The following is a 19,445-nucleotide window of genomic DNA, read 5'->3' as shown; positions in this document are numbered from 1 at the left end:
CCCTAAACAGTGGGCAGCACACAGAATGCAGAAAAAAACCCAGCAGGAACTCCTAGCTGGGAAGACAATTCACATGCAGAAGGAAGAGGAAACAAAGGGAGGAAAAGAAGACAGCAGTAGTACTGGGCAAAAAGATGATTCTTCCATTGTACAGAACATTAAACACATGCAGACTGTTTCCAATAATTTAATATGAATATGTCAGGTTTCATTGTACACTTCAAATGTTTACATTTTACATTAAAATTTCTATTGAAAATCATTCTAAACCCCCATCCTCAATCCCAAACTAGCAAAGATAAGACTTCAATCATAAAATATGCTGAAGTGAAAGGAATTTATCAGGATCACAGTCCAACTCCTGGCCCTGCACAGGACCCCTAAGAATCACACCATGTGCCTGAGAGTTGTCTAAGCACCTACTGAACTCAGGCTGTCTCAAAATGTAGTGTATCAAAAAACATTAAAATTTCACCAAAAAAATGTCAAAAATAGTTTGTCAGAAAGGAATATTTTCAACTATTCTACCTCAGTACAGCTTTTGTCCTCTGCCTCAAATAATCCCTAAGTAACAGCATGATTTAAGGCATATTAGGACATTTGATGCCTCCAGCAGAGGTGGGATGCTGGAAAGGATGGAGAAGTGATAAAAGGATCTACAGTTGTGTTTAGAACATAAACAGCATAGAGATGGGCAGTGTCTATAAGACATAAGTGCTGGTAAGTAGGCACCTTTTCCTGTTCTCTATTATCAAGTGGGAAGCTTCCACATCAGAGCCAAGCTGGATTCCCATCATATCCCTCTCTGGCTGTGAAGAACAACACAGCCTTGGCTGGTTTGCTCAATATAACACTTCACAAAAGTTTGTATGTCATGTTGAAACATGCAAAAGGCACTTTACTGTTAAGGAGGAAGACACAGTCCTCAGCCCAGGGAAATAGTGGTTTGACTCTTGTTGCTAATGTAGTGATGAGCTAGATTTAAGCTGCAGAACTAGTCCTTGCCTCAAGCTAGAAGGAGGCATATTGGTGTCTCTTAATTACTCTTAATATGTAGGAACATCAGGGCAACCCCAGTGAATTCTGAGTAAAAGTTTATCCAGATTGAGTGCTTCATCTGGGAAAGCCAAATAAAAGAATAGCTAGCAGCAGCTGGTGCACTGCTTTGCACTTGCTAGTAATATACTGAGGCCTCTACTACTACCTGTGCAACACAGAGCATAATGGGAACCAAGGCAGAGCAATCTCTTTTCCCTAGAGCCAGCTCTTCCAGCCAGCTTCAGAGTTAAGTGTGGTCCAGCTTCTGCCTTTCACATCATGGCCACATGCAAGGTGCCACCATCATGCTCAGGGTTAGCCTGGTACTGTGGCTTTTCTCTCAGCACATGCTTTTTCCAATCATACATGGTGGGACTGGGGGAACACAGCAAATTTTCTCCCAAACACCAAAACAGCATGATGCAAGCATAAAACTGACAAAAGCAACCCCCCCTCTTGTTTTGTGCTTTCACACTCTCCACAAGCAGTTCACAGAGCTCCTGTCCTGAGGCTGCTCCCCTCCCATGGCATGCATGTGACAGGAGCATGGTGCAGGTAGAAAAGATGGGAATGAGGGGGCTGTATCTCCCAGCTCTGCCACCCCTTCATTTCACAGCCGTGATTCCTCAAGGACTATGGAATTAGTGTAGGCTTCTGGCAACACTTTCTGCAAATCAGAGAAAAACAATATGGTCAGAATCCTGGCTGGCCAGACCCAGGCTTCAGAGACATCAGCTGACCACAGCCTGGGTAGTTCATAGCTCCCTACTACTGCAGAAATCCCCAAAGAAGAATCACCATCCTCAGAGAGTGCTGCTGGTTCCCTCTTCCTTCTCTTGCCACTTTGACTGCCCAAGCAAGGGGCACTGGGGCAGCAGAGTAGTGCTATGTCTCACTGTTTAAGCTACTTGCTGTAGCCCTCAGACCACTACTAATTCACAGTGGGGTTGATACCACTGGAGGTATCAGACCCACAGCCAGCTCACCAACATTTCACTGGGACACAAGTTCAGCTTCAAAGCATGAAGTTGCAGGGCCAGTTCCCTGGGCAAGGGAAAGTGCTGGGAACTCCTTCATGCCATGAGGCAGCACAGTGTCCGTGCAAACACCAGAGAGAACTTGTGTTCTTTACATCCTCAGGACGCTCAGCACAACCACTAGTTCCCCTGTGTTCTTACTCCAGCATGCCTGAGGCTTCTTCAATTCCCAGACACATTGCTTATCTTGCTCATCTTCCAAGTCTTCATCCCCACCCCCACTGCCCACTGAAGTGCTGGCATCCTCTGTCCTGCTCTTCCCTTTCCCCAGCTTGGATTCATGGCTGAGATAATTCCACAGAGCGGTGCCTTCTTCAAAGTTCACTACTCATATCTTAGAGACTTAAGAAATAAGAAGCATACAAAAGGGGTTTTTTTCTCCATAAATCCTGTACAAGAACTAGCCTGATTTCTTGGAATCTTAAGATGGAGGGAGTTTTTCCCAGAGAAAAAGCAAGAAAAATGGGGACTGCTGCCTAATTACCACCCTATCCTCAGCTTCACAGAACAGCCAAACTGTAGTCATTCCAGTTCAGCTTTCCTGGGTGGAGTCTGACAAGCTCAGTTTCTGAGCCTTTCTGGGGTGTGTTAGGATTAAACTTGAGACTACTTCCCCTAGTGGATTTTTGATACCTCTCAAGTTCTAATTCTGCTTACAGTGAGACAGTCCAGCTGTCACCAATTCAGGAGATAGCACACAGACTTGTAAGGGTTAATGTGGAGTCTCCTGCAGCCTGGGCTCTAAGTTTACTCACTGTAAAGCAAGACTGACATCTGAGGCAGAAACCAGAGGTGCATAGGAAAGAGGTTCACATCCCCAGTGCAGTTCAAGAGAAATTCAGGCAGCATGGAAGCAAGAGATATGAAACACTCTCCTTTTGAGTAGGCACTTACACAATCTGTAGGTGAAAAGGTTTTACAGAAGTCAGCAGCAATATCCTAAAGCAGAGGAGTGAGATAAGGAAACCTTCAAAGACGTATCTGAAAGCAAAAGCCAGGAAGTGCAAAGAGGGAACTTCAACAAGGTGAAGGGGTAGGGGGGTGCATGAAAGTAGGAATAAGGGGAAATCTGCATTTAGAAGAAGAAGTAGGGGGGGTGCATGAAAGTAGGAATAAGGGGAAATCTGCATTTAGACTTCAGAAACTCCACCAGAACGCACCATGGAAGCACTCAAGCAACTCAGAACAGGCTCCCCCAAGCACCTCTGGGGTCTTAGCACCAGTCATCTGCTGTGGAGCTATAGGAGCAGAGATTTAGATCAGACAGTCTGCAGGGCTCCACCACCTTGGGAAAGGAAAGCTGCTCTCACAGCTGTGAGTCACAGTATTGGAAAAGGGCACAGAATGGCCTGCCTATGGCTTTGGGACAGGAGAAGGCTGCTTGCCACACAGTAAACAGAGAAATGGAGCAGGGAAGTTTGGGAAGCAGAGAATGGGTACACACCGTTTGTGCCTACTACACAAAATTCCAGCATTTTTTTATTGGCAGTATTTCACTAGAGGCTAGGAATGGTGCAGCTTCCAATGGAATCCAGTAAGCTACTGAGGGTGGACACTTGTCCTAAACAAACTATGGAAGATTGGAAAGATGTTTTTTTCTTAATGCAAAGAAACAATACAAAAATGTTTGCATGGATGCTGCAAATCACAAGCAAATGAGCATAAGCAGTACACAGCATATTCATTAGTGTAACGTGTGTGCTGAATCAACTGACATTACTATGAAATCTTAAGGCACAACACTAGAATGGGTTCAGATGCATTTACAACAAAGGCAGCACACAAAGAGCCTCATTATCAGGCATTTGATCCGAGTGTCCTGAGATACAGAAAGCTAGCCCAGCTGGAGCTCTGGGAACTGAGGCAGACAAAAGTGGCGAGGATTACTGGAACCACATTACAGCTTAATTAATAGAGGACAAGGTGTACACAATGCCATTAGGCTCATTTAATCTACTAACTGCAACAGTTGTTAATTATAACCATAGCAGATGAGGGCACCCATAGAAGACAAACTGCTACACAGCCAGTGGTACAGGGCTTCTATGGAAGTGAGATCTGCACAACTCCACGGCTCTGCATGCTTTGGAAGCTCACAACTGACTCTAAGTCTTCTCCTTGCAACAACCACAGAATTGTTTAGGCTGGAAAAGATCCTTAAGATCACAGAGTCCAACCATTTACCCAGCACTGCCAAGTCCACCACTAAACCATGTCCCTACAAACCATGTCTACATGTCTTATAAATACCTCCAGGGATAGTGACTCTTAACATTTCCCTAAGCAGCCTGTTCCAATGCTTGACAACCTTTTTGATGAAGAAATTTTCCTAATACCCAATGTAAATCTCCCATGGTATAACTTGAGGTTTGTTTCTTCTTGTCCTGTCACACACTGACCCCCAGCTCACTATGATCTCCCTTCAGGTTGTTGTAGAGAGCAAAAAGCTCTCAAGCCTCCTTTTCTCCAGGCTAAACAACCCCAGCTCCTTCAGGTGCTCCTCATAGGACTTGTGCTCCAGAGCCTTCACCAGCTCCCTGGCCCTTCTCTGCATATGCCCCAATACTTCAATGTCCTTCTTGTAGTGAGAGGCCCAAAACTGAACACAGGAATTGAGGTGCAGCCTCACCAAGGACAAGTGGACAAACCTTCCCCCAGTCCTGCTGGCCACACTATTTCTGACATAAGCCAAGATGCCACTGGCCCTCTTGGCTACCTGGGCACACACTGGCTCTTGTTCAGTGGCTGCTGACCCACACCCCCAGGTCTTTTTCCAACGGACAACTTTTCAGCTGCTCTTTTCCGAGCCTGTAGTACTACCCTGTGGCCCAACTGCAGGAACCAGCATTCACCTTGTTGAACACCTCACAAAATTATCACAGCCTATCCAGGTCCCTCTGCATAGCCTTCCAATCCCCCAACAATACTCCTGCCCAACTTGGTGTTTGGTCTGCAAACTGACTAAAGGTGCACTTGATCCCTTCATGCAGGTCATCAACAAAGGGACTAAACAGGACTATCCCCAATACTGAGCCTTGGGGCACTGGTGACCTGATGCCAGCTGGATATAACTCCATTTACCAACACTTTCCCTGCCCATGGGACTCTTCCTCATACTTCCATCAAAATACAGCAGCTTCATGGTCCCTGTAGAACATGCCCTAATCTTAGCAAGTTTAAGGGTGGTTTTCCCAATGGACTCGCTTTGCTTTTGCCTGTTAGTCCTGCTGGCCATGGCACTAAATGATATGCACAGTCTACCACACCTTGAAAAGCAAAGAGTAGCATGGATAAGCTAGCAGACCAGCCTGTCAGTGTGACACAGAGGACAGTGAGTAGTAAAGCATACCACCTCAAGCAACAGCTGAGAAAACACAAAGTACCACTGAGATTCACAGATCAACAAGCACAGAGCTTTACAATTTTCAGGCATTCTTATACCACAAGGCACCAGCCCAATGACTCTGTTCTTACTACACGTTTTTAAATTTCCTTCTTGAAGCTGGCCATGCACCCTGCCCGTGATCAAAACCAATTCTTTAAATTCACCTCCAGCCAAGAATTTGGACTGCAAAAATAATGACAGAGAAGCAGCTCCAAATGTCTGTGCCTCCTCTCCCTAACAAATGACTGACAGTTCAGTTCTTAATCTGCTCCAGCACCAGGCTTTGCTTTGCTGTATCTAGCTGAATCCCTACATCTCTGTCTGACATGAGTCTGGGGGGATCTCCACTCTATTATTGGGAACTGTCTTGTCTTTCCTCTCAGCTGAGTACCTGAGAAGACCAGAAAGATTCTTGATACTCTACAGCCACTGCAGTCATCCCAGCAATGTCATTGGCTTCATGCCTGTGCCACCCTGTGAGCGTTCAGAGAAGTAGGTTAGTGCAATTCTCCTACCTTGGTGTGTTTAAGCTAGTGAGCAGGAGTGGCAATTGATGGGGTTAGATTTACAAGCTACAGTCCCATAATCCATGATCTGATTGCTGCCTTGGAGTCTCTGTAATGACAGTCACAAGTCAGAAAATATGGAGGCAAGTAGGAAAAGAAATTAAAGTGGAGCAAAATAAGAAAGGGAAACAGGCAATGGAAGAAAACAGTAAAATCACCCAAGCATGTGTAAGGCAGCTGTGCCACACAGAAAGGCCCCAGTACCTGACTTTGTCAGAGTTCTCCACAAAGGCAGCACACAATGCCCAAGCCCAGATGGGTGATCCCCTGGTCGAGGCATCCATCTTAATGCAGAATACCAGATTCAGCCTGCCATCAGTCAGTTGAGCACCTGCAGCTGGTTGTTAAGTTTGAGAATACTCAGGTGAGCTCAGCCATGTGGAGGACACATTTGGGGGTGTGGTGGGGGGTGCAACATGACTTCCTCCGAGCACGTCTCCTCAGAGGGAAGGAGCTGCCAGTGAAATTTTTGATTGACTGAGACCCATTATCTCACACACACCCCTTTAGTTCTTACTACTGTCAGTTCTGGAGACTTTCAGGATTATAAAAATGACATTGCACCACCTTTGCTGTGGTTGCAATGCTCCTCCCCATGCAACAGCAAGCTCTTACAATAGTATTTAGACTGAAAAGGATTTATACTAAACAGGGCTTAGGCAAAAAATATACAATTCATCTGATGAGAGAAGTGTCCAACAAAGGGAAAGGATCAACTACTAGAAGGCATCACCTTCACTGCCAAAGGACCTCAGGCCCTTTCCTGGGCCTTCCACATCTGTGTTATGAATTCAGCTCACATTGCCACTGAAGAAGGGCAGCACTGTCTTCTGAATAGAGTAACTCAAGACAGCAGAGAACTGAGATTTTCACACTTTGCTAGCCATGGTTGCTGATGGTCACTTGAACATTGAGTGGGTATCTCTGTTAACATCCTAGAAGAGGAGCCCAGAGTAATACAGAAAATAGCCTCAAGCAACCAGTCCCCTCCCTTTCCCTGCAGGGAGAGCTTCTCACATTATCCACTGCAATTAGTTCACCCACATGCAAATAACTGCTTTTATTGCACAGCATGCCACAGGGACATCACACCCCAAGCTCTGGTGTGCAAGTATGAGCTAGCAGCCTTGTCAGCAACACTATGCAAAGTGTTAGCAGCCAGGTTGCTCAAAGCCTCACTTAGGCTTTGGCACCTTAGCTTCCTCCAGTCACATACACTGAACCCCACTTGGCAGCTGAGGGCAAGGAGTAAGAGGAATAACCTGCCAGCCTAGGGGCCTTGAATAATAGCTACTCATCTCTAAAAAAAGAGCAAAGCACTGAAGTCCTCAACACATTGTCAAGGAGGGAGACAAATGAGCATAGTACTGCCCAGCATCTGGTCCTAGCTGGTATGAAGATGTGTGAAGCTCTGTAGAACCCCAGAGGACCAGAGCCTACAGATTCTGCATGACATTAACACTGAGCAAACAGAGGCCCCAGCAGCTGGCAGAGCTAGGACTACATCCAGTTTGAAAATGCCAACAAGGAGCTTCCCCACAAGCCACTCCCTTCCTAGAAAGGAGAGAGATTGGGTATTGTCCTGAGCTAATAGCAGAGGCACAGCAGGGATTGAAGGAGGGTTTACTCACTGTCTGTTCATTTTCCAAATTGGCCTGATGTCTTCGGAGATCAGCCTTAATGAATGCTGGAACAGAGGAAGGAAGAGAGATGTGAAGGCAGTCAAGTCACCATGCAGGACCCAAGTCAATTTCCCCAGGACTCAAAGGAGCAGCAGAAGCCCCAGAAGAGACAGAAACACAATACAATGAGCAAGAGAAACCACCCTCATGAACAAGGCTGAGAACACTTCTGAAACAGGCAGGATAGAGATTCTTTATTGCAGCATGTAGAAGGTGCAACTTTGAGACCCCAGCCAGAGCCAGGGAAAAAAGCCTTGGCTCTTCTTTGTAAGACAGACCAGACATTTAAAGAAGAACAGCATTGCTATGGGACTACTGTGTGGTTCTGCCCTTTTCTGCAGGCACTGTGAAGCACAGAGAGATGACTCTTCAACTAATTAAGTTGAAAAGAAGGTACATTATCACAGTGCTGGACACATGCGGAATCATTTCTAAAGGCATGTGCAAAAAAGACACAAGTTCCTGCTCTCTATTTATCCAAAAAGGTTTTACATACTCAAATGGTTTCCAGGATGGTTTCTATGATGCTTATTACATAAATATTAGCTCTGGCCTGGTATTATAATTAGCTGAATATCCATTACAGCTGCACAATTGTCCTCTGCAATTGGGTCAGTGGGCTTCTGGGGAGGAAGTAAAACATCTTCCTCATGGTAAACTCTTCATCTGTGTCTAGCTGGCAGGGCTCCTTGACTTGCTGGTCACAGTCCAAACCCCTTCTCATTCTTAGAACCCAGTGGTATTTATGGCTCCTGCACTCTTACAATACTTCATATATTACCTGTCATTCCCAACCTTGTTTCAGTTATCCCCACCTGGTATCAATTAGTTCCCTTGTTAAGCTCTAATCACAGTATATGATCTTTGCTACCTACATTTCTAACTTAACCCTTTGACTCAACTGCACACAAAAGCCTTCAATGAATGTGCCAAGCCCAAGGCAAAGTCAGAGCAGAAGAACACGGAAAATTTTAATTACCTGTCAGAATAGTCCCCAGGAACAGGACAGAACAAAGCAAGAGGTTTCCTGCCTTTGTCCCAAAGTGATCTATGATTTGCCCTTGGCTAATGGTGAAGGCAATACCAAAAATCTACAAACAAACAAAGGTAATGTCAAGCTGTACTGCTATCATAAAACAGCCCAAACTCTTTCCAATCTTTACCAAAGTATCAGAGCATACAGGCCAGTCAAACAGTTGGCCTAGTCAGGCTAAAGTTTGATTATAATCACATCCAGAGGCACCTCCTTGCAGCTGATGCAATGACAGATGACCCTGGGTGGAATCTCATCTCTCACTGGAGATGAACCAGGACTGTTAAGAGCTATGTTGGAAAAGGCAAGGATGACATGCACCCTGAAGTATTTTCTTAAACAGAATGAGTGCCACTAACAGAAATGCCATGAGGAACATCATTCAAAAAGCCAGGTCCCAGGGTGCTTAGATCTGCAGTACATTACACCAATAATGGACAAGAAATAGGACTCAAGGCTTGGAACTACAATTTAATCTCTTTGCCTAAAAAGAGGCAAGCAAAGGGAAAACTGCACACCTACCTGTGCTGAGACATTAAGAAGCCCTGATGATGTTCCTTCTGATTCTGGGTATGTCAACTCTGCAGCAAACTCAAAGCCCAGGGGAAGGTATCCTGTCATGAAAAACCTGTAACGAAGTACGCAGAAAGGAAGACTCAGCAACTGCCAGAAGGAAGACTGAAGAGGTACAGTATAGACCATAACTCTAAGCAGCATCACCCCCAGCACAGTCAAACAGCCATGCCAGCCCACATGCTTTTTGCTCTTGTCCACTGATCATCTATGGGGCTGCAGGTACCACTTGCTTTCCAAAAGCTTCCACTTACCTGGAACAATTAAGCTGAGCAGGGTCACGACAATGCCCCAGACTCTAATGAAACACATACAAGTGAGAGATGGGAAGGCCAGATAGGAGCCATTCAGATGCTATGGCTCTTCCCAGTCCCTTCCACAGCAGTTCTGCCTCCCTGCTTATCCCCTCCCATCACAGGCCAAGGAAAGCAGCCTGCACATGAACTTACCCCAGCAACCCAGCAGTCACAAAGACCACCCAGAGGTGGTCCAGGCTCAGAGTGAAGGTATAGACTATCATTCCCACCAGAGACATGACATAGACAACTAGTGTTGTTTGCCTGCAAGAAAAAGCAAACAGGATTTTATTTAATCCAATCCTCCTCTTTGCCCACAGATATTAGTATTGTTTGTAGCACATGGGTAAAAAAAAAAAACATTTAAAAGTTGCAGTCTTTTGGCACTCATACCCAGACAGAGGAACTAGACTGACAGATAGCATGGAAAGGCCTGCACACAGAGCAGCACAGCAGAAGAAGAAAGATCCTACCACAGGTTGACAGTTGCCTGGTCATATATGGTATACTGCACCTGAGGGGGAGAACAAGAGCCAATTAAGGAGATCATTAATCTTTCTTGGGCATCCTCTGTACTATAGTGAGTTGAATATACTTACTTAAAAGCAGGAGCCAAGGAGATCAAGCACTCTCAAGCAGGAACGTAAAGGAAGGAGGTGTCAACACTGCTAGAGTCTTATGGGCCTATGTCTTTCAGTGCTGTCTGAAACAGCTTTCATTGCTGCTCCTTTCTGTTGTTTAAAGTGCCTGCTGTATTTGGAGAGGTGACATGCAAGCCAGGTTGCTCTCACAGCCTCACCCTCAAGCCATAAGAGCATTTAGCAGGTGCTAGTTCCACAGGCAACAGCAGCTGAGCCACAAGCTCTTGTCTGGGTGCAAAGGAGACAAAGACACCCTGTGCTCAGGAAGTATGGCAGTCAGATCCTGGGAAGAGCCACACCTGCAGCCAGGCTGTGCAAAGATCACCAGGGCACTCAGCACTGCGAGACACAGGCAGCAGCCCAGGCCAGCTTTTACCACAACATTTAGCAATTGTCATCCTTGACTACACACCAAGAAAACCCTATCCACATTTAAAAAAACAAGGCTCTTTCTAGTACAAGAGGCAGCAGTAGTCTTCCCAGTACATAGTTTTGAGGAGGAAAAGGAGGGAAAGGAGGAAAAGGTAAATACTTTACCTGACTGACATTCCACCAGGATTTTGAAAGCAGAACAGTTACCAGAGTTGGTAAAACCTCTTGATCATTTTCTTTTAGGAAGAAGTTACATGTATTACCACAAGCTATTTGTGTACTTTCTCCCGAATTTAACTCTTAATCCATTAAATAATGTGTTTGATATGAGTTCCTAGAACTCCACTGAAGAAACTAAATCTCAAACTATTTTCCTTTTTAATGGAAATGATCACTGTCAAAAATCTAATCCAAGTAGGCAGTAAGTATTACAATGTGTAAGAAAATGTTTCCAGTACACTGAATTACTACAGATAAATCCAGTCTGCTCCAGCTAAGGTTCTGTCCTCCCCCACTGCTGCAATGACTGCAGTCAGTGGGGCTCATGCCCATACGTCAATTCTTACACAAATATAGGCCTGAGAAGCAAATTTCAGGCTTCAGCTATTGATCCATACTTACAAGGGTCACCAGGCTCATTTAATATATTGAAAGGCTAAACAACATGCTGTGGCAAGCATGTTGTGTATTTTGTTTTGTAATTTTGTTGTGTATCAAAGGAGTAGTTAAATCCCTTAACCTCCAGTGCTGTATCATTTCTAAAGTATGTTCTTTCCCTAGTTTTCACTGAAGGAAAAAATCAGCTGTGAAGGCAGCCTAAAGGAACTGTTTACTTCTGTTATAATCATTGCAGAGAGCTGCTACATGGTTGGCACAATGCCTGGAGGCTGCAGAAGAAGAGCTGAAAGACTGACTGAACCGACAAAGAGCAGTCCCAGAGAGTGAAAGAGATGCAAGTAAAAGCCTTTTTCTGCTCAATACAGGTTCCTCAGGTATGTCCCATGAGTTCTTATGCCTCTCATGCTTTGACAAGCAGCCATGGAGAAAAGAGATAATTAGGAAAGGAGCTCAAAGCTAGAATTACAGTTCTGCACTTGGGCTACATGAACCAAGTTTGAACTGGGTGCTCCTTCCATAAACAGAAGCCTCCAAATTACATAGCAGTTTGAGCTAAAATACTGTTCAGGCCTCCAAGAGGTGGTTGCAGCCCTTGGCTGGAAGTTTAGTCACTGCCTGCAGGGACACTCAGCCCATGGAGAGTTTTATAATTTTTTTCTCACCACAGCCAGTTTGGGCTCAGTGCAGAGGTCTCAGGATAGTCACAAAATCTCTACTCAGTTCTCTAGGCTTATGGTTCAAGTATTCAAAGGTATTTGTATCTTATTCAGTGTCATGACAGTTGCCAAGTGTTGCATTTTGCCCTTCATCTCCAGGCAAAGGTGAAGAATGAGACAGTGACCAGATGTGGTAAAGACTTTGTTTCACATTGATGCTATGTCATTAGTCAAGCTGCAAGAGAGGAGTTCAGTTCCCAGAACGTGCTGTGCCTCACAGAGAGCTAGAGCAGGCAGACTCCTAGCTGCAGGCAAACTCTTAAAGGTGTTCTTCACTGAAACTGCAGAACTGTGTAGAGGACAAAATGGAGAAAACTGATCCTGCCATGGGTACCTCATCTAGCAAGTTTTCCTCACTGACCTCCCTGAATCATTAGGCTGCAGAAGGACAAAATTAATCAATAGATCTTTGTGAAAGAACAAGGCCACAGGCTTGAGTGTTGTGGGAAACACAGACCAGGAAGCATCCTGAAGCCATGAACTGCTGCCTGCCCACCACAGACCCTCACAGGATCTGAACAGAGAGCACCAAATGTAAATCCTGCTGCAGGAAACAGCCTTAAGCACACAAGCAGACTTCTCCTAAACCAGACTTCAGCAAAACCCTGCTCCCCCGAGCATACCACTGATGACAAGAAAAGGAGATTTAGTGCTCAGCAGTCCAAGAAAGACACAACATTTTGAAGAGGGTTTAACTGAGATACTGGTAGACACTGGTGCACAGGGGGACAAAATCCCCTGGGGAAAGACACAGATGCAGAGTGTTCTCAGGAAGTGGCCTTTGACACCCTGTTCACCAGAGAACAAGAATGTTCTGTGGCCCTAGGGGCACTGGGGCATGGAAAAATGCCCAGTTTTAGCTTAATAAGCCTCTTATCATAGCCATAAATCTCATGGGAGTGAGAAAAGCACAAAGGAGGAGAAGCAGATTCACAGAGCACATCAGCACTGCATTCTGGTGTTTTTAGCAACCTACACCCATGATGGCTCTACAGGGACTGACAATTTTCATTGTCTGGAACAGGGAACAGAGACTGTCTACTTAACAGGCTGGTTAGTGCAGTGAGTACAGGCTAGAAGTTAGGCATCCTGCCACATTACCTTAGAAAAACTGAGGTTAACCCAACCCTGTGCTCTGGGGTGTGGAAAGGAAGCATTGTTATGAAGGCACCAGTGCCAAGTCTTTGTGGCAGAACCAGAGGGAGATCTGTGAAGGACCTGACACACTTGTCACTTACATGAACCTTACTAGCCCTGACATTAATCTGCCTTCCCAGTCACATTCCCAAACCTTCTGAAGGGCAGATAAAGAGCCACACAAGGGACTGTGAGAAAAAAGAGATCATGGGGAAAAAAGCCAGACAGGGCCAGCACCAGCAGGGAACAGGGCTGAAATGAAGAACACATCTCCTGCTGTTCAGTCAGCTCCAGAAGAAGCCTCAGAGTAAGGAACGTGTATGGCCCAGCCCAGCCTTGTCTCACAAGGTCACTCAGATGAGGAAAGCAAAAGGGACACGACGAGACTCAGAGGAGATTGCAGCTGCAAAAACACTGAAGTCAAACAACATCTGAAGCAACAAATGAACAAGCTGGGAGCAGGAGGTGGGATGAGGGGCACAGGCACATAGAACAGTTCTAGCTGCTCACAGGGATGTTGTATGCAGCTCCAGCATGCTCTGCTGTACAGACATGGATGACAGATGGCCTCCACAGGCTTTGCCATGAAGACAGCACATTCCAGGCTGCACACAAGCCCGAACAAAGCCCTTGATCCTATGCTCCCAGAAGATCTCATTGCTGAAGACACAGAGGTGTCAGCTGCTGGAGAAGGGGATGAATTGGAGAACACTGCCTTGGTTTTCACCACGCCCTTATCCTTAGGCATTCAGTTTTATGCCACTTTCTTCCTGTATGAAGGTCAGAAGAAAGGACAGTCTTGGTAAATTATTTATATAACACATATGGCAGGACAGGGTGAAGACATATCCACTACACAAGGACCAACCTTGTGTAAAACACGCTCCAATTGCAGGTCAGGCTAGGCTGAGAGAGCATTCACCTTCTCACTTGGAAGAAAGCCAAGTGCTCCATCCTCCACCATCTTTTCTCCCTCCCCCAAATTTTTGTACCTTGCATGTGTATAGACCTAAAACACCACTTGAGGTCTTCTGCCTAGTCAATGGAGAGAGAGATGGATATTTCTGATATCTTATAGAGAGCCTTATAGAGATGCAGCAATGAAAGCAGAAAATGCTGACTGCAACCAGCTTGACCTGAGGCCATGTGAACACTGCACTTTAAAGAAACCAAAGAGAAGTGCTGATTAATTCAGTCCCCAAACACCTCATTCTGAGCCAGACTACCCCACCAACACCAATGCACCCAGCAGTCTCCAGGTGTCACAACTTCATCTGTCCTCTGAGCCAGGAACTTGATGTCAAAACTATAAGGGTCTTCTCCTGATTCTATGATTCAAAGAGATGGGCTGTACTCAACAAGCCATACCACCAAAGACAACCCCAATTCTTGTACTGCTCACTCATCACTATATAACCCATGTGTTGCTCTGGTTTTTTTTGAGTTCTTCTAAGTTTTCTGATGTTTACATTATTGTAACGATTTTTTTCACTGACTTTATGTAAATAATTAATTGTTTTGTATTCTTTTCTGGAGGAGGAGAAATTTGATGGACCGTTGGTTTGTCCAGTGTCATTGGAGAGGTGTCACTTTCACCCTCCAATCCACTGTCACTTTTAAAAATCTATAAATGTTGGAGTCAGAATTAAACTTCCCTCTTTCTCACCTTCAAGAATCCAGTATCTGCATCTTTCTATTTTGTGTCCTAGAGTAACACCCATGTATCTATTTAAATGGACCAAATTTTCACCTGCTATTCCAAAAACAAGAACAGTGCAGGGACTGCCACAGCGACTTGCCTGCCAAATAAAAGCAAGAGTGCAAGGCCATTTGGTGCCCGAGCATGACAGATGGGGAAAGCCTGACTTAGCACAGCCTCACCCTTTCAAGGAACTGCTGATGGTACAGTAAAGACCAAACATGCATGTAGAGCTCTGCAATTCCTTCTGTTATTAACCTTCCTCTGCTCCCCGCAATCACAGCTGGATCCCATTCATTTGCTTCCCTCTCTTTACAAACTGACTAAAAAAAGGACTTAATATCTTTCCTTCCTGATTTTCATGTGCTTACCATTTTATTCTTGACACTATCTCAGCAACAGAGGGAAGGGGGAGGGTACCCACCTAGAACATCTGGCATCTTGACAGTTTTTTAAATAGACTTTTAAATGGGGCTAAATAAAGACTATGTAGCACTCAGAAAAAAATGTGCTAGTTTCACAGAAATCCATTTTGTGGGCGGTAAGGGAGAACAAATTCTTAGCAGGGTTTTTCCTTACCTAAGGCTAAAATATCCCCCAACAGTCCATGGGGGTCTGTAGAAGAAAATCCATGGATGACATAGTCCTATTTTTCTGTACTGTTAGCCAGCTCTGCCCACCTATGCAATCCCTCCAAGGAAGGAGCAGACATGGAACAAATACAGGATTTGTGGATTTTTCTCTCTGCCATTCTCCCAGATTTCAAGTCCCAGCTCTGCATGGTAAGTCACAAGGCTCTTCAAGGCTTCATGCTGCAACCTAACCTCACTTATCAAACCAGGAAGACCATTCAGTCTAGCAGTGCCAGCTGAGGCTACCTTACCACTAGCTCTGGGCAGGAAAGAGACACAAGTCACATTGCATGGTTAGCAGTGCAGTTCTAACAGTTACATTTCTATTTCCCAGGACTCCCTTATGAGTACTACTCAGTGCCACACAACCATCTAGACACAGCAATAAACAACCTGCTAATCTCAGGAGCCCTCACCTACTGCTCTTTCTGATTAGAGAAGCCAGTTTTCTATTTCTGATCCCTGTACTTTACAGGGAGCTAGGGCCAGAGGCCACTTCAGAAGTTGCAAGCTCACAGCTAGCCAGATTAATCTAAGCTGCCTACAATGAGAACATGCATTTCTAGCCCAAGATATGAGGTAGGATAATGGCAGTAGGACTCCCCCAGATGAAAAGCTGCTGCAAGGAATAAAACACTGAAATTGCTTTCAAGTCATTACCAGCACATCACCAGTAAAGCCCCCTCTCACTTAACCTGCTCAGACAACAGGATGTAGCACCATTCCCAAAGCCAGCAGAGAAACCAAAGAGTTGGGTGGACCCCAGTATAAGACACAAGAGTCTCTCTGTATCACCTGGGATACCCTACAGAGGTGCTTCAGTGAGATCCAAATTTACGAGGACTGGGAACTGTAGAGCAAGCAAAGACACTTAACTGTCCCTTTGCAGATGGCAAGGCATGCTGGCCAGATCTGCCTTCCAAACTCGCTGGGCAACACACACAGAATCATCCAGCCATAACCCCAATAACCCTTGTGCCTGCCCTAAATACAGCAACACGCCACCAACACAATGCCTCTGGGCACTGCATTCAATGTGTCTTTCATTAAGCTGGACAAAAATATACAGAGGCTGGTTTGTAAGGGCTGATAAATGGTCTGGTACAGTCTTGATTCTGCTTGTGCCAAGAACTCTCTCATCCCTGACAAAGCAGTTACTGGGCCATCTCATCTTCTCTGTAAACCTCCCTAGGGAACACCAATACCAGATTTTGTATGGGCCCAGTGCTGGCTAATGCACAGCTCCAAACTTCAAGACCCAGTTGGTGTAACGTGAAGAACTTTTTTTTTTTTTCCTAAAAATCTTCCCAATGATTCAGTCTCTAGAGTGCAAACTTGCAATTGCACAGGGCTCCTCCTTGCACAGTGTGGAGGAAGAGCATAGTCACCAGGGCACAGGGGCAAACAAGGGACTTACTTGTAGGTTTTGGTTTTATCCAACCAGATGCCGGAGATCAGAGCTCCAGCCATCCCCGACAGTATAATGGTGAGTCCAATCCTGCCAGCATTCACCTCCTCCCCCTGTGGTGAGACACACACACTCACACAAGTGCAGGAGCTAACTCATATCCAACAAAAAGCAAAGTGCAGAAAACCCAGAGAGGAAGAGACACCAAAGTTAGTCTTCATACATGCTTTCTGCTGGTAACACACTAACCAGAACTAGCCTTTGCAGGAACACTTTTGGGCCCACTAAGAGCCAGTGCTTTCTGGGCCATGAAAAAAAAGTGGTCTGGCAATTATGTCTGAGCCAGCCCTGAGAAAAACTGGCCAGCGTGAGCAGATAATCTCAGAGGAGTTAGCATAAACCATGAAGCTTGCTGTTAGGATTTGGGCCAGATTGACCGGGAAATATTGGGACTCACTATAAGGCAGAACAGAAAGGAGCTCTGTGGCATGCAGCACCAGCAGTAAGCTGTACAATAGCTCAGATACAGAGGCACCCCACCCTTCTGCCACCCATGGCATGCCCATGAGTCTGGGCAGCCTCCTGGGACAGATGTCCCAGCAGAAATCACAGTCAGAAACAAGGAGTGGAAATTGCTGGAAGATTTTCTCAGAAGTAAATGCTTTCATTTAAGGTGCAAAGGAGGCATCTTTTCTAGAGCTCACCAGCTTTTACATGGGGTGGTGTAAAGGCAAAAAGGAACAGCCAACCTGTGTCAGACAACAGCAAGTACCAGAGAGGGCCATGAGGGGTGGATGCACTTACTGGGTAGTGATGGATCACCATGCGGTTCAGCAGAGTGGACAAGGCGTAGAAACAACCTACATTCAGACCTGAGAAGGGGATAAAAATGCAGCACATTCAGAGCCTGCTACTCTCCTGCTGGGTTGTGAAATGGTAAAAATACAGAGAGAGAAATCTTTGGGACCATCAGTCCACAACAAGGCTGCAGAGTCTCAGGAGAGTGAGACAGACTGGCTAGACACAGGATACTGAAAGAAATGCAGACCAACATCCAGGCCTCAACATGCAGAAGTAAAATTCCTACAGTTTCAGGATGGTTCCTACCTAAGCAGCTAGAAGAATGGCTGTGCACATTTCTGGTACTGAAAGGTCCTGCAACTCCTTCACGGAGTCTCAACCCTCTGAACAACCCTGTGAGCAGCCAGATTCATCTTTTAGCACTGCAGTTTTGTCCTCTGCTCCCAGCCAAGTCAGAAAACTAGAAAAGCATCTGCCTCAGCATCATACCTTGAACAAGGACCTGAGATTCAATTAACAACAGTGTCATTGACCTGTGTGTTTTCCTCCCAGAGAAGAGGCTGTCAGCATTCTCCCTGCTGACAGCCAGTAAGTAACACTCTCTCCAAGCCAAGAAATGCCAGAAGACAAGTAGGAGCAGAGATGATTGGTGAAGCACAGACAGCACTACCCTTAGGCACCTGGGGTGTGTGTCTGCATGGGAAAAGTCTTGCATTTTAAAACCTATCACTGAGGCCTGAAAAAAACCTGTGAAAGTAATTGCGTTTCTGAAAGAGAACTTACATTAGCTGTTACAAGGATGAACCACCTGGTGAAGGTTTCTCAGTATCACCCAAGGTGAGAATGAAACTGTTGGGGTGATACCGGTCAAGCCCTATTCAGACACTCTGCTGCATCTTACATGCAATTCTCGTTGGTTAAATGCATTCTCAAAAGGGCAGAAAACCTAACAGCTTTGTTCAGCAGGCAAGAACATACACATGTGCACTGGACCAGCAGTACTGCAACGGCTACACTCTCACCTTGGGTGATACTGAGAAACCTCCCCCAGGTTGAAGAGGTCTGTAACAGTCAGTATAACTTTCTTCTCAGAAAGTCATTTACATTTGCAGTTGGTTTCTCTTCAAGGCTTCAGTGATTCTGATGGGTGGAGGGAAAGGGACAGATTTTACCACTGCAGCTCACACGTCTATAGGCACCAAAAGAAGCCATGGTTTTAAAAAGTCTGGCACAGATGCCTGAAATCCTGACAAAACAGATAGATGTTAAGTTCCCTCTTCCTACTTTTCCTCTCTAAGCCTCAGCTAAAAGCAGAAATTAACAACACAGGATACAGAAGTGCAGTCTAGCAGGCAGAGCTTTGACAGAGGGAACAAAGCCCTGAGCTCTCCTAACCCTGAAGTCCCTTATCTCCCCTTAAGTACTCAGCAATCCTGCACCTAGCCCAGTCTTCCACTGGGCACTGGATACCTGCTGCAGAACACAGCACTATGAAGAGCCACAAGATTGGCAGCTGGAGGGTGCATCACACTTCCTTCACACACCATCTCTGACAACATTACCAGGCTGGACTGGACTCTGAGTGACCAGGTCTAAGGGAAGGTTAGAACTAGCACATGGCATGGGGGTTAGAACTAGTTGATCTTGAAGAGCCCTCCAAATGATTCTAAACCATTCTATGATTAAGCAAAGTTCACTCCACAGCTGTATGGCACAGACAACAGATGAAGACTCATGCAAGTGATCTCAAATACTGCCTGTGACAATGTTTCCCACTTCAAAATCCTCTGTCAGAAGGTTACAGGAGGGGC

At 45.5% G+C, this 19,445-nt stretch overlaps 1 protein-coding gene across 6 annotated transcripts in view; it reads right to left on the bottom strand.

The window, feature by feature from the left end:
* Positions 1-186: 186 nt before the first annotated feature.
* FLVCR2 (FLVCR heme transporter 2) overlaps positions 187-19,445 on the bottom strand; it is a 32,466-nt gene continuing 13,207 nt past the window's right edge. The window contains exons 4-12 of one of the 6 annotated variants that reach the window (XR_005627124.1): positions 17,638-17,705; positions 16,843-16,946; positions 9,764-9,874; positions 9,264-9,369; positions 8,688-8,799; positions 7,658-7,713; positions 6,231-6,363; positions 5,976-6,075; positions 1,688-1,705 (exon numbers count right to left, since the gene is read on the bottom strand). Coding sequence is in view for 4 of the 6 variants with exons in the window: in XM_039705557.1 (XP_039561491.1) it covers positions 5,986-6,075; positions 7,658-7,713; positions 8,688-8,799; positions 9,264-9,369; positions 9,764-9,874; positions 16,843-16,946; positions 17,638-17,705 (647 nt within the window). In the remaining 2 variants the exon portion in view is untranslated. Of the gene's footprint in view, positions 1,706-5,975; positions 6,076-6,097; positions 6,364-6,425; positions 6,962-7,657; positions 7,714-8,687; positions 8,800-9,263; positions 9,370-9,763; positions 9,875-16,842; positions 16,947-17,637; positions 17,706-19,445 lie in introns of those variants that run through there. The other 5 variants (XR_005627125.1, XM_039705557.1, XM_039705558.1 and 2 more) reach the window with 5 other exon arrangements.

This window comes from Passer montanus, unplaced genomic scaffold (genome assembly GCF_014805655.1).
Source record: "Passer montanus isolate IOZ18808 unplaced genomic scaffold, ASM1480565v1 scaffold18, whole genome shotgun sequence".
NCBI lineage: Eukaryota > Metazoa > Chordata > Aves > Passeriformes > Passeridae > Passer > Passer montanus.
This window is presented reverse-complemented; position numbering and strand designations above follow the sequence as displayed.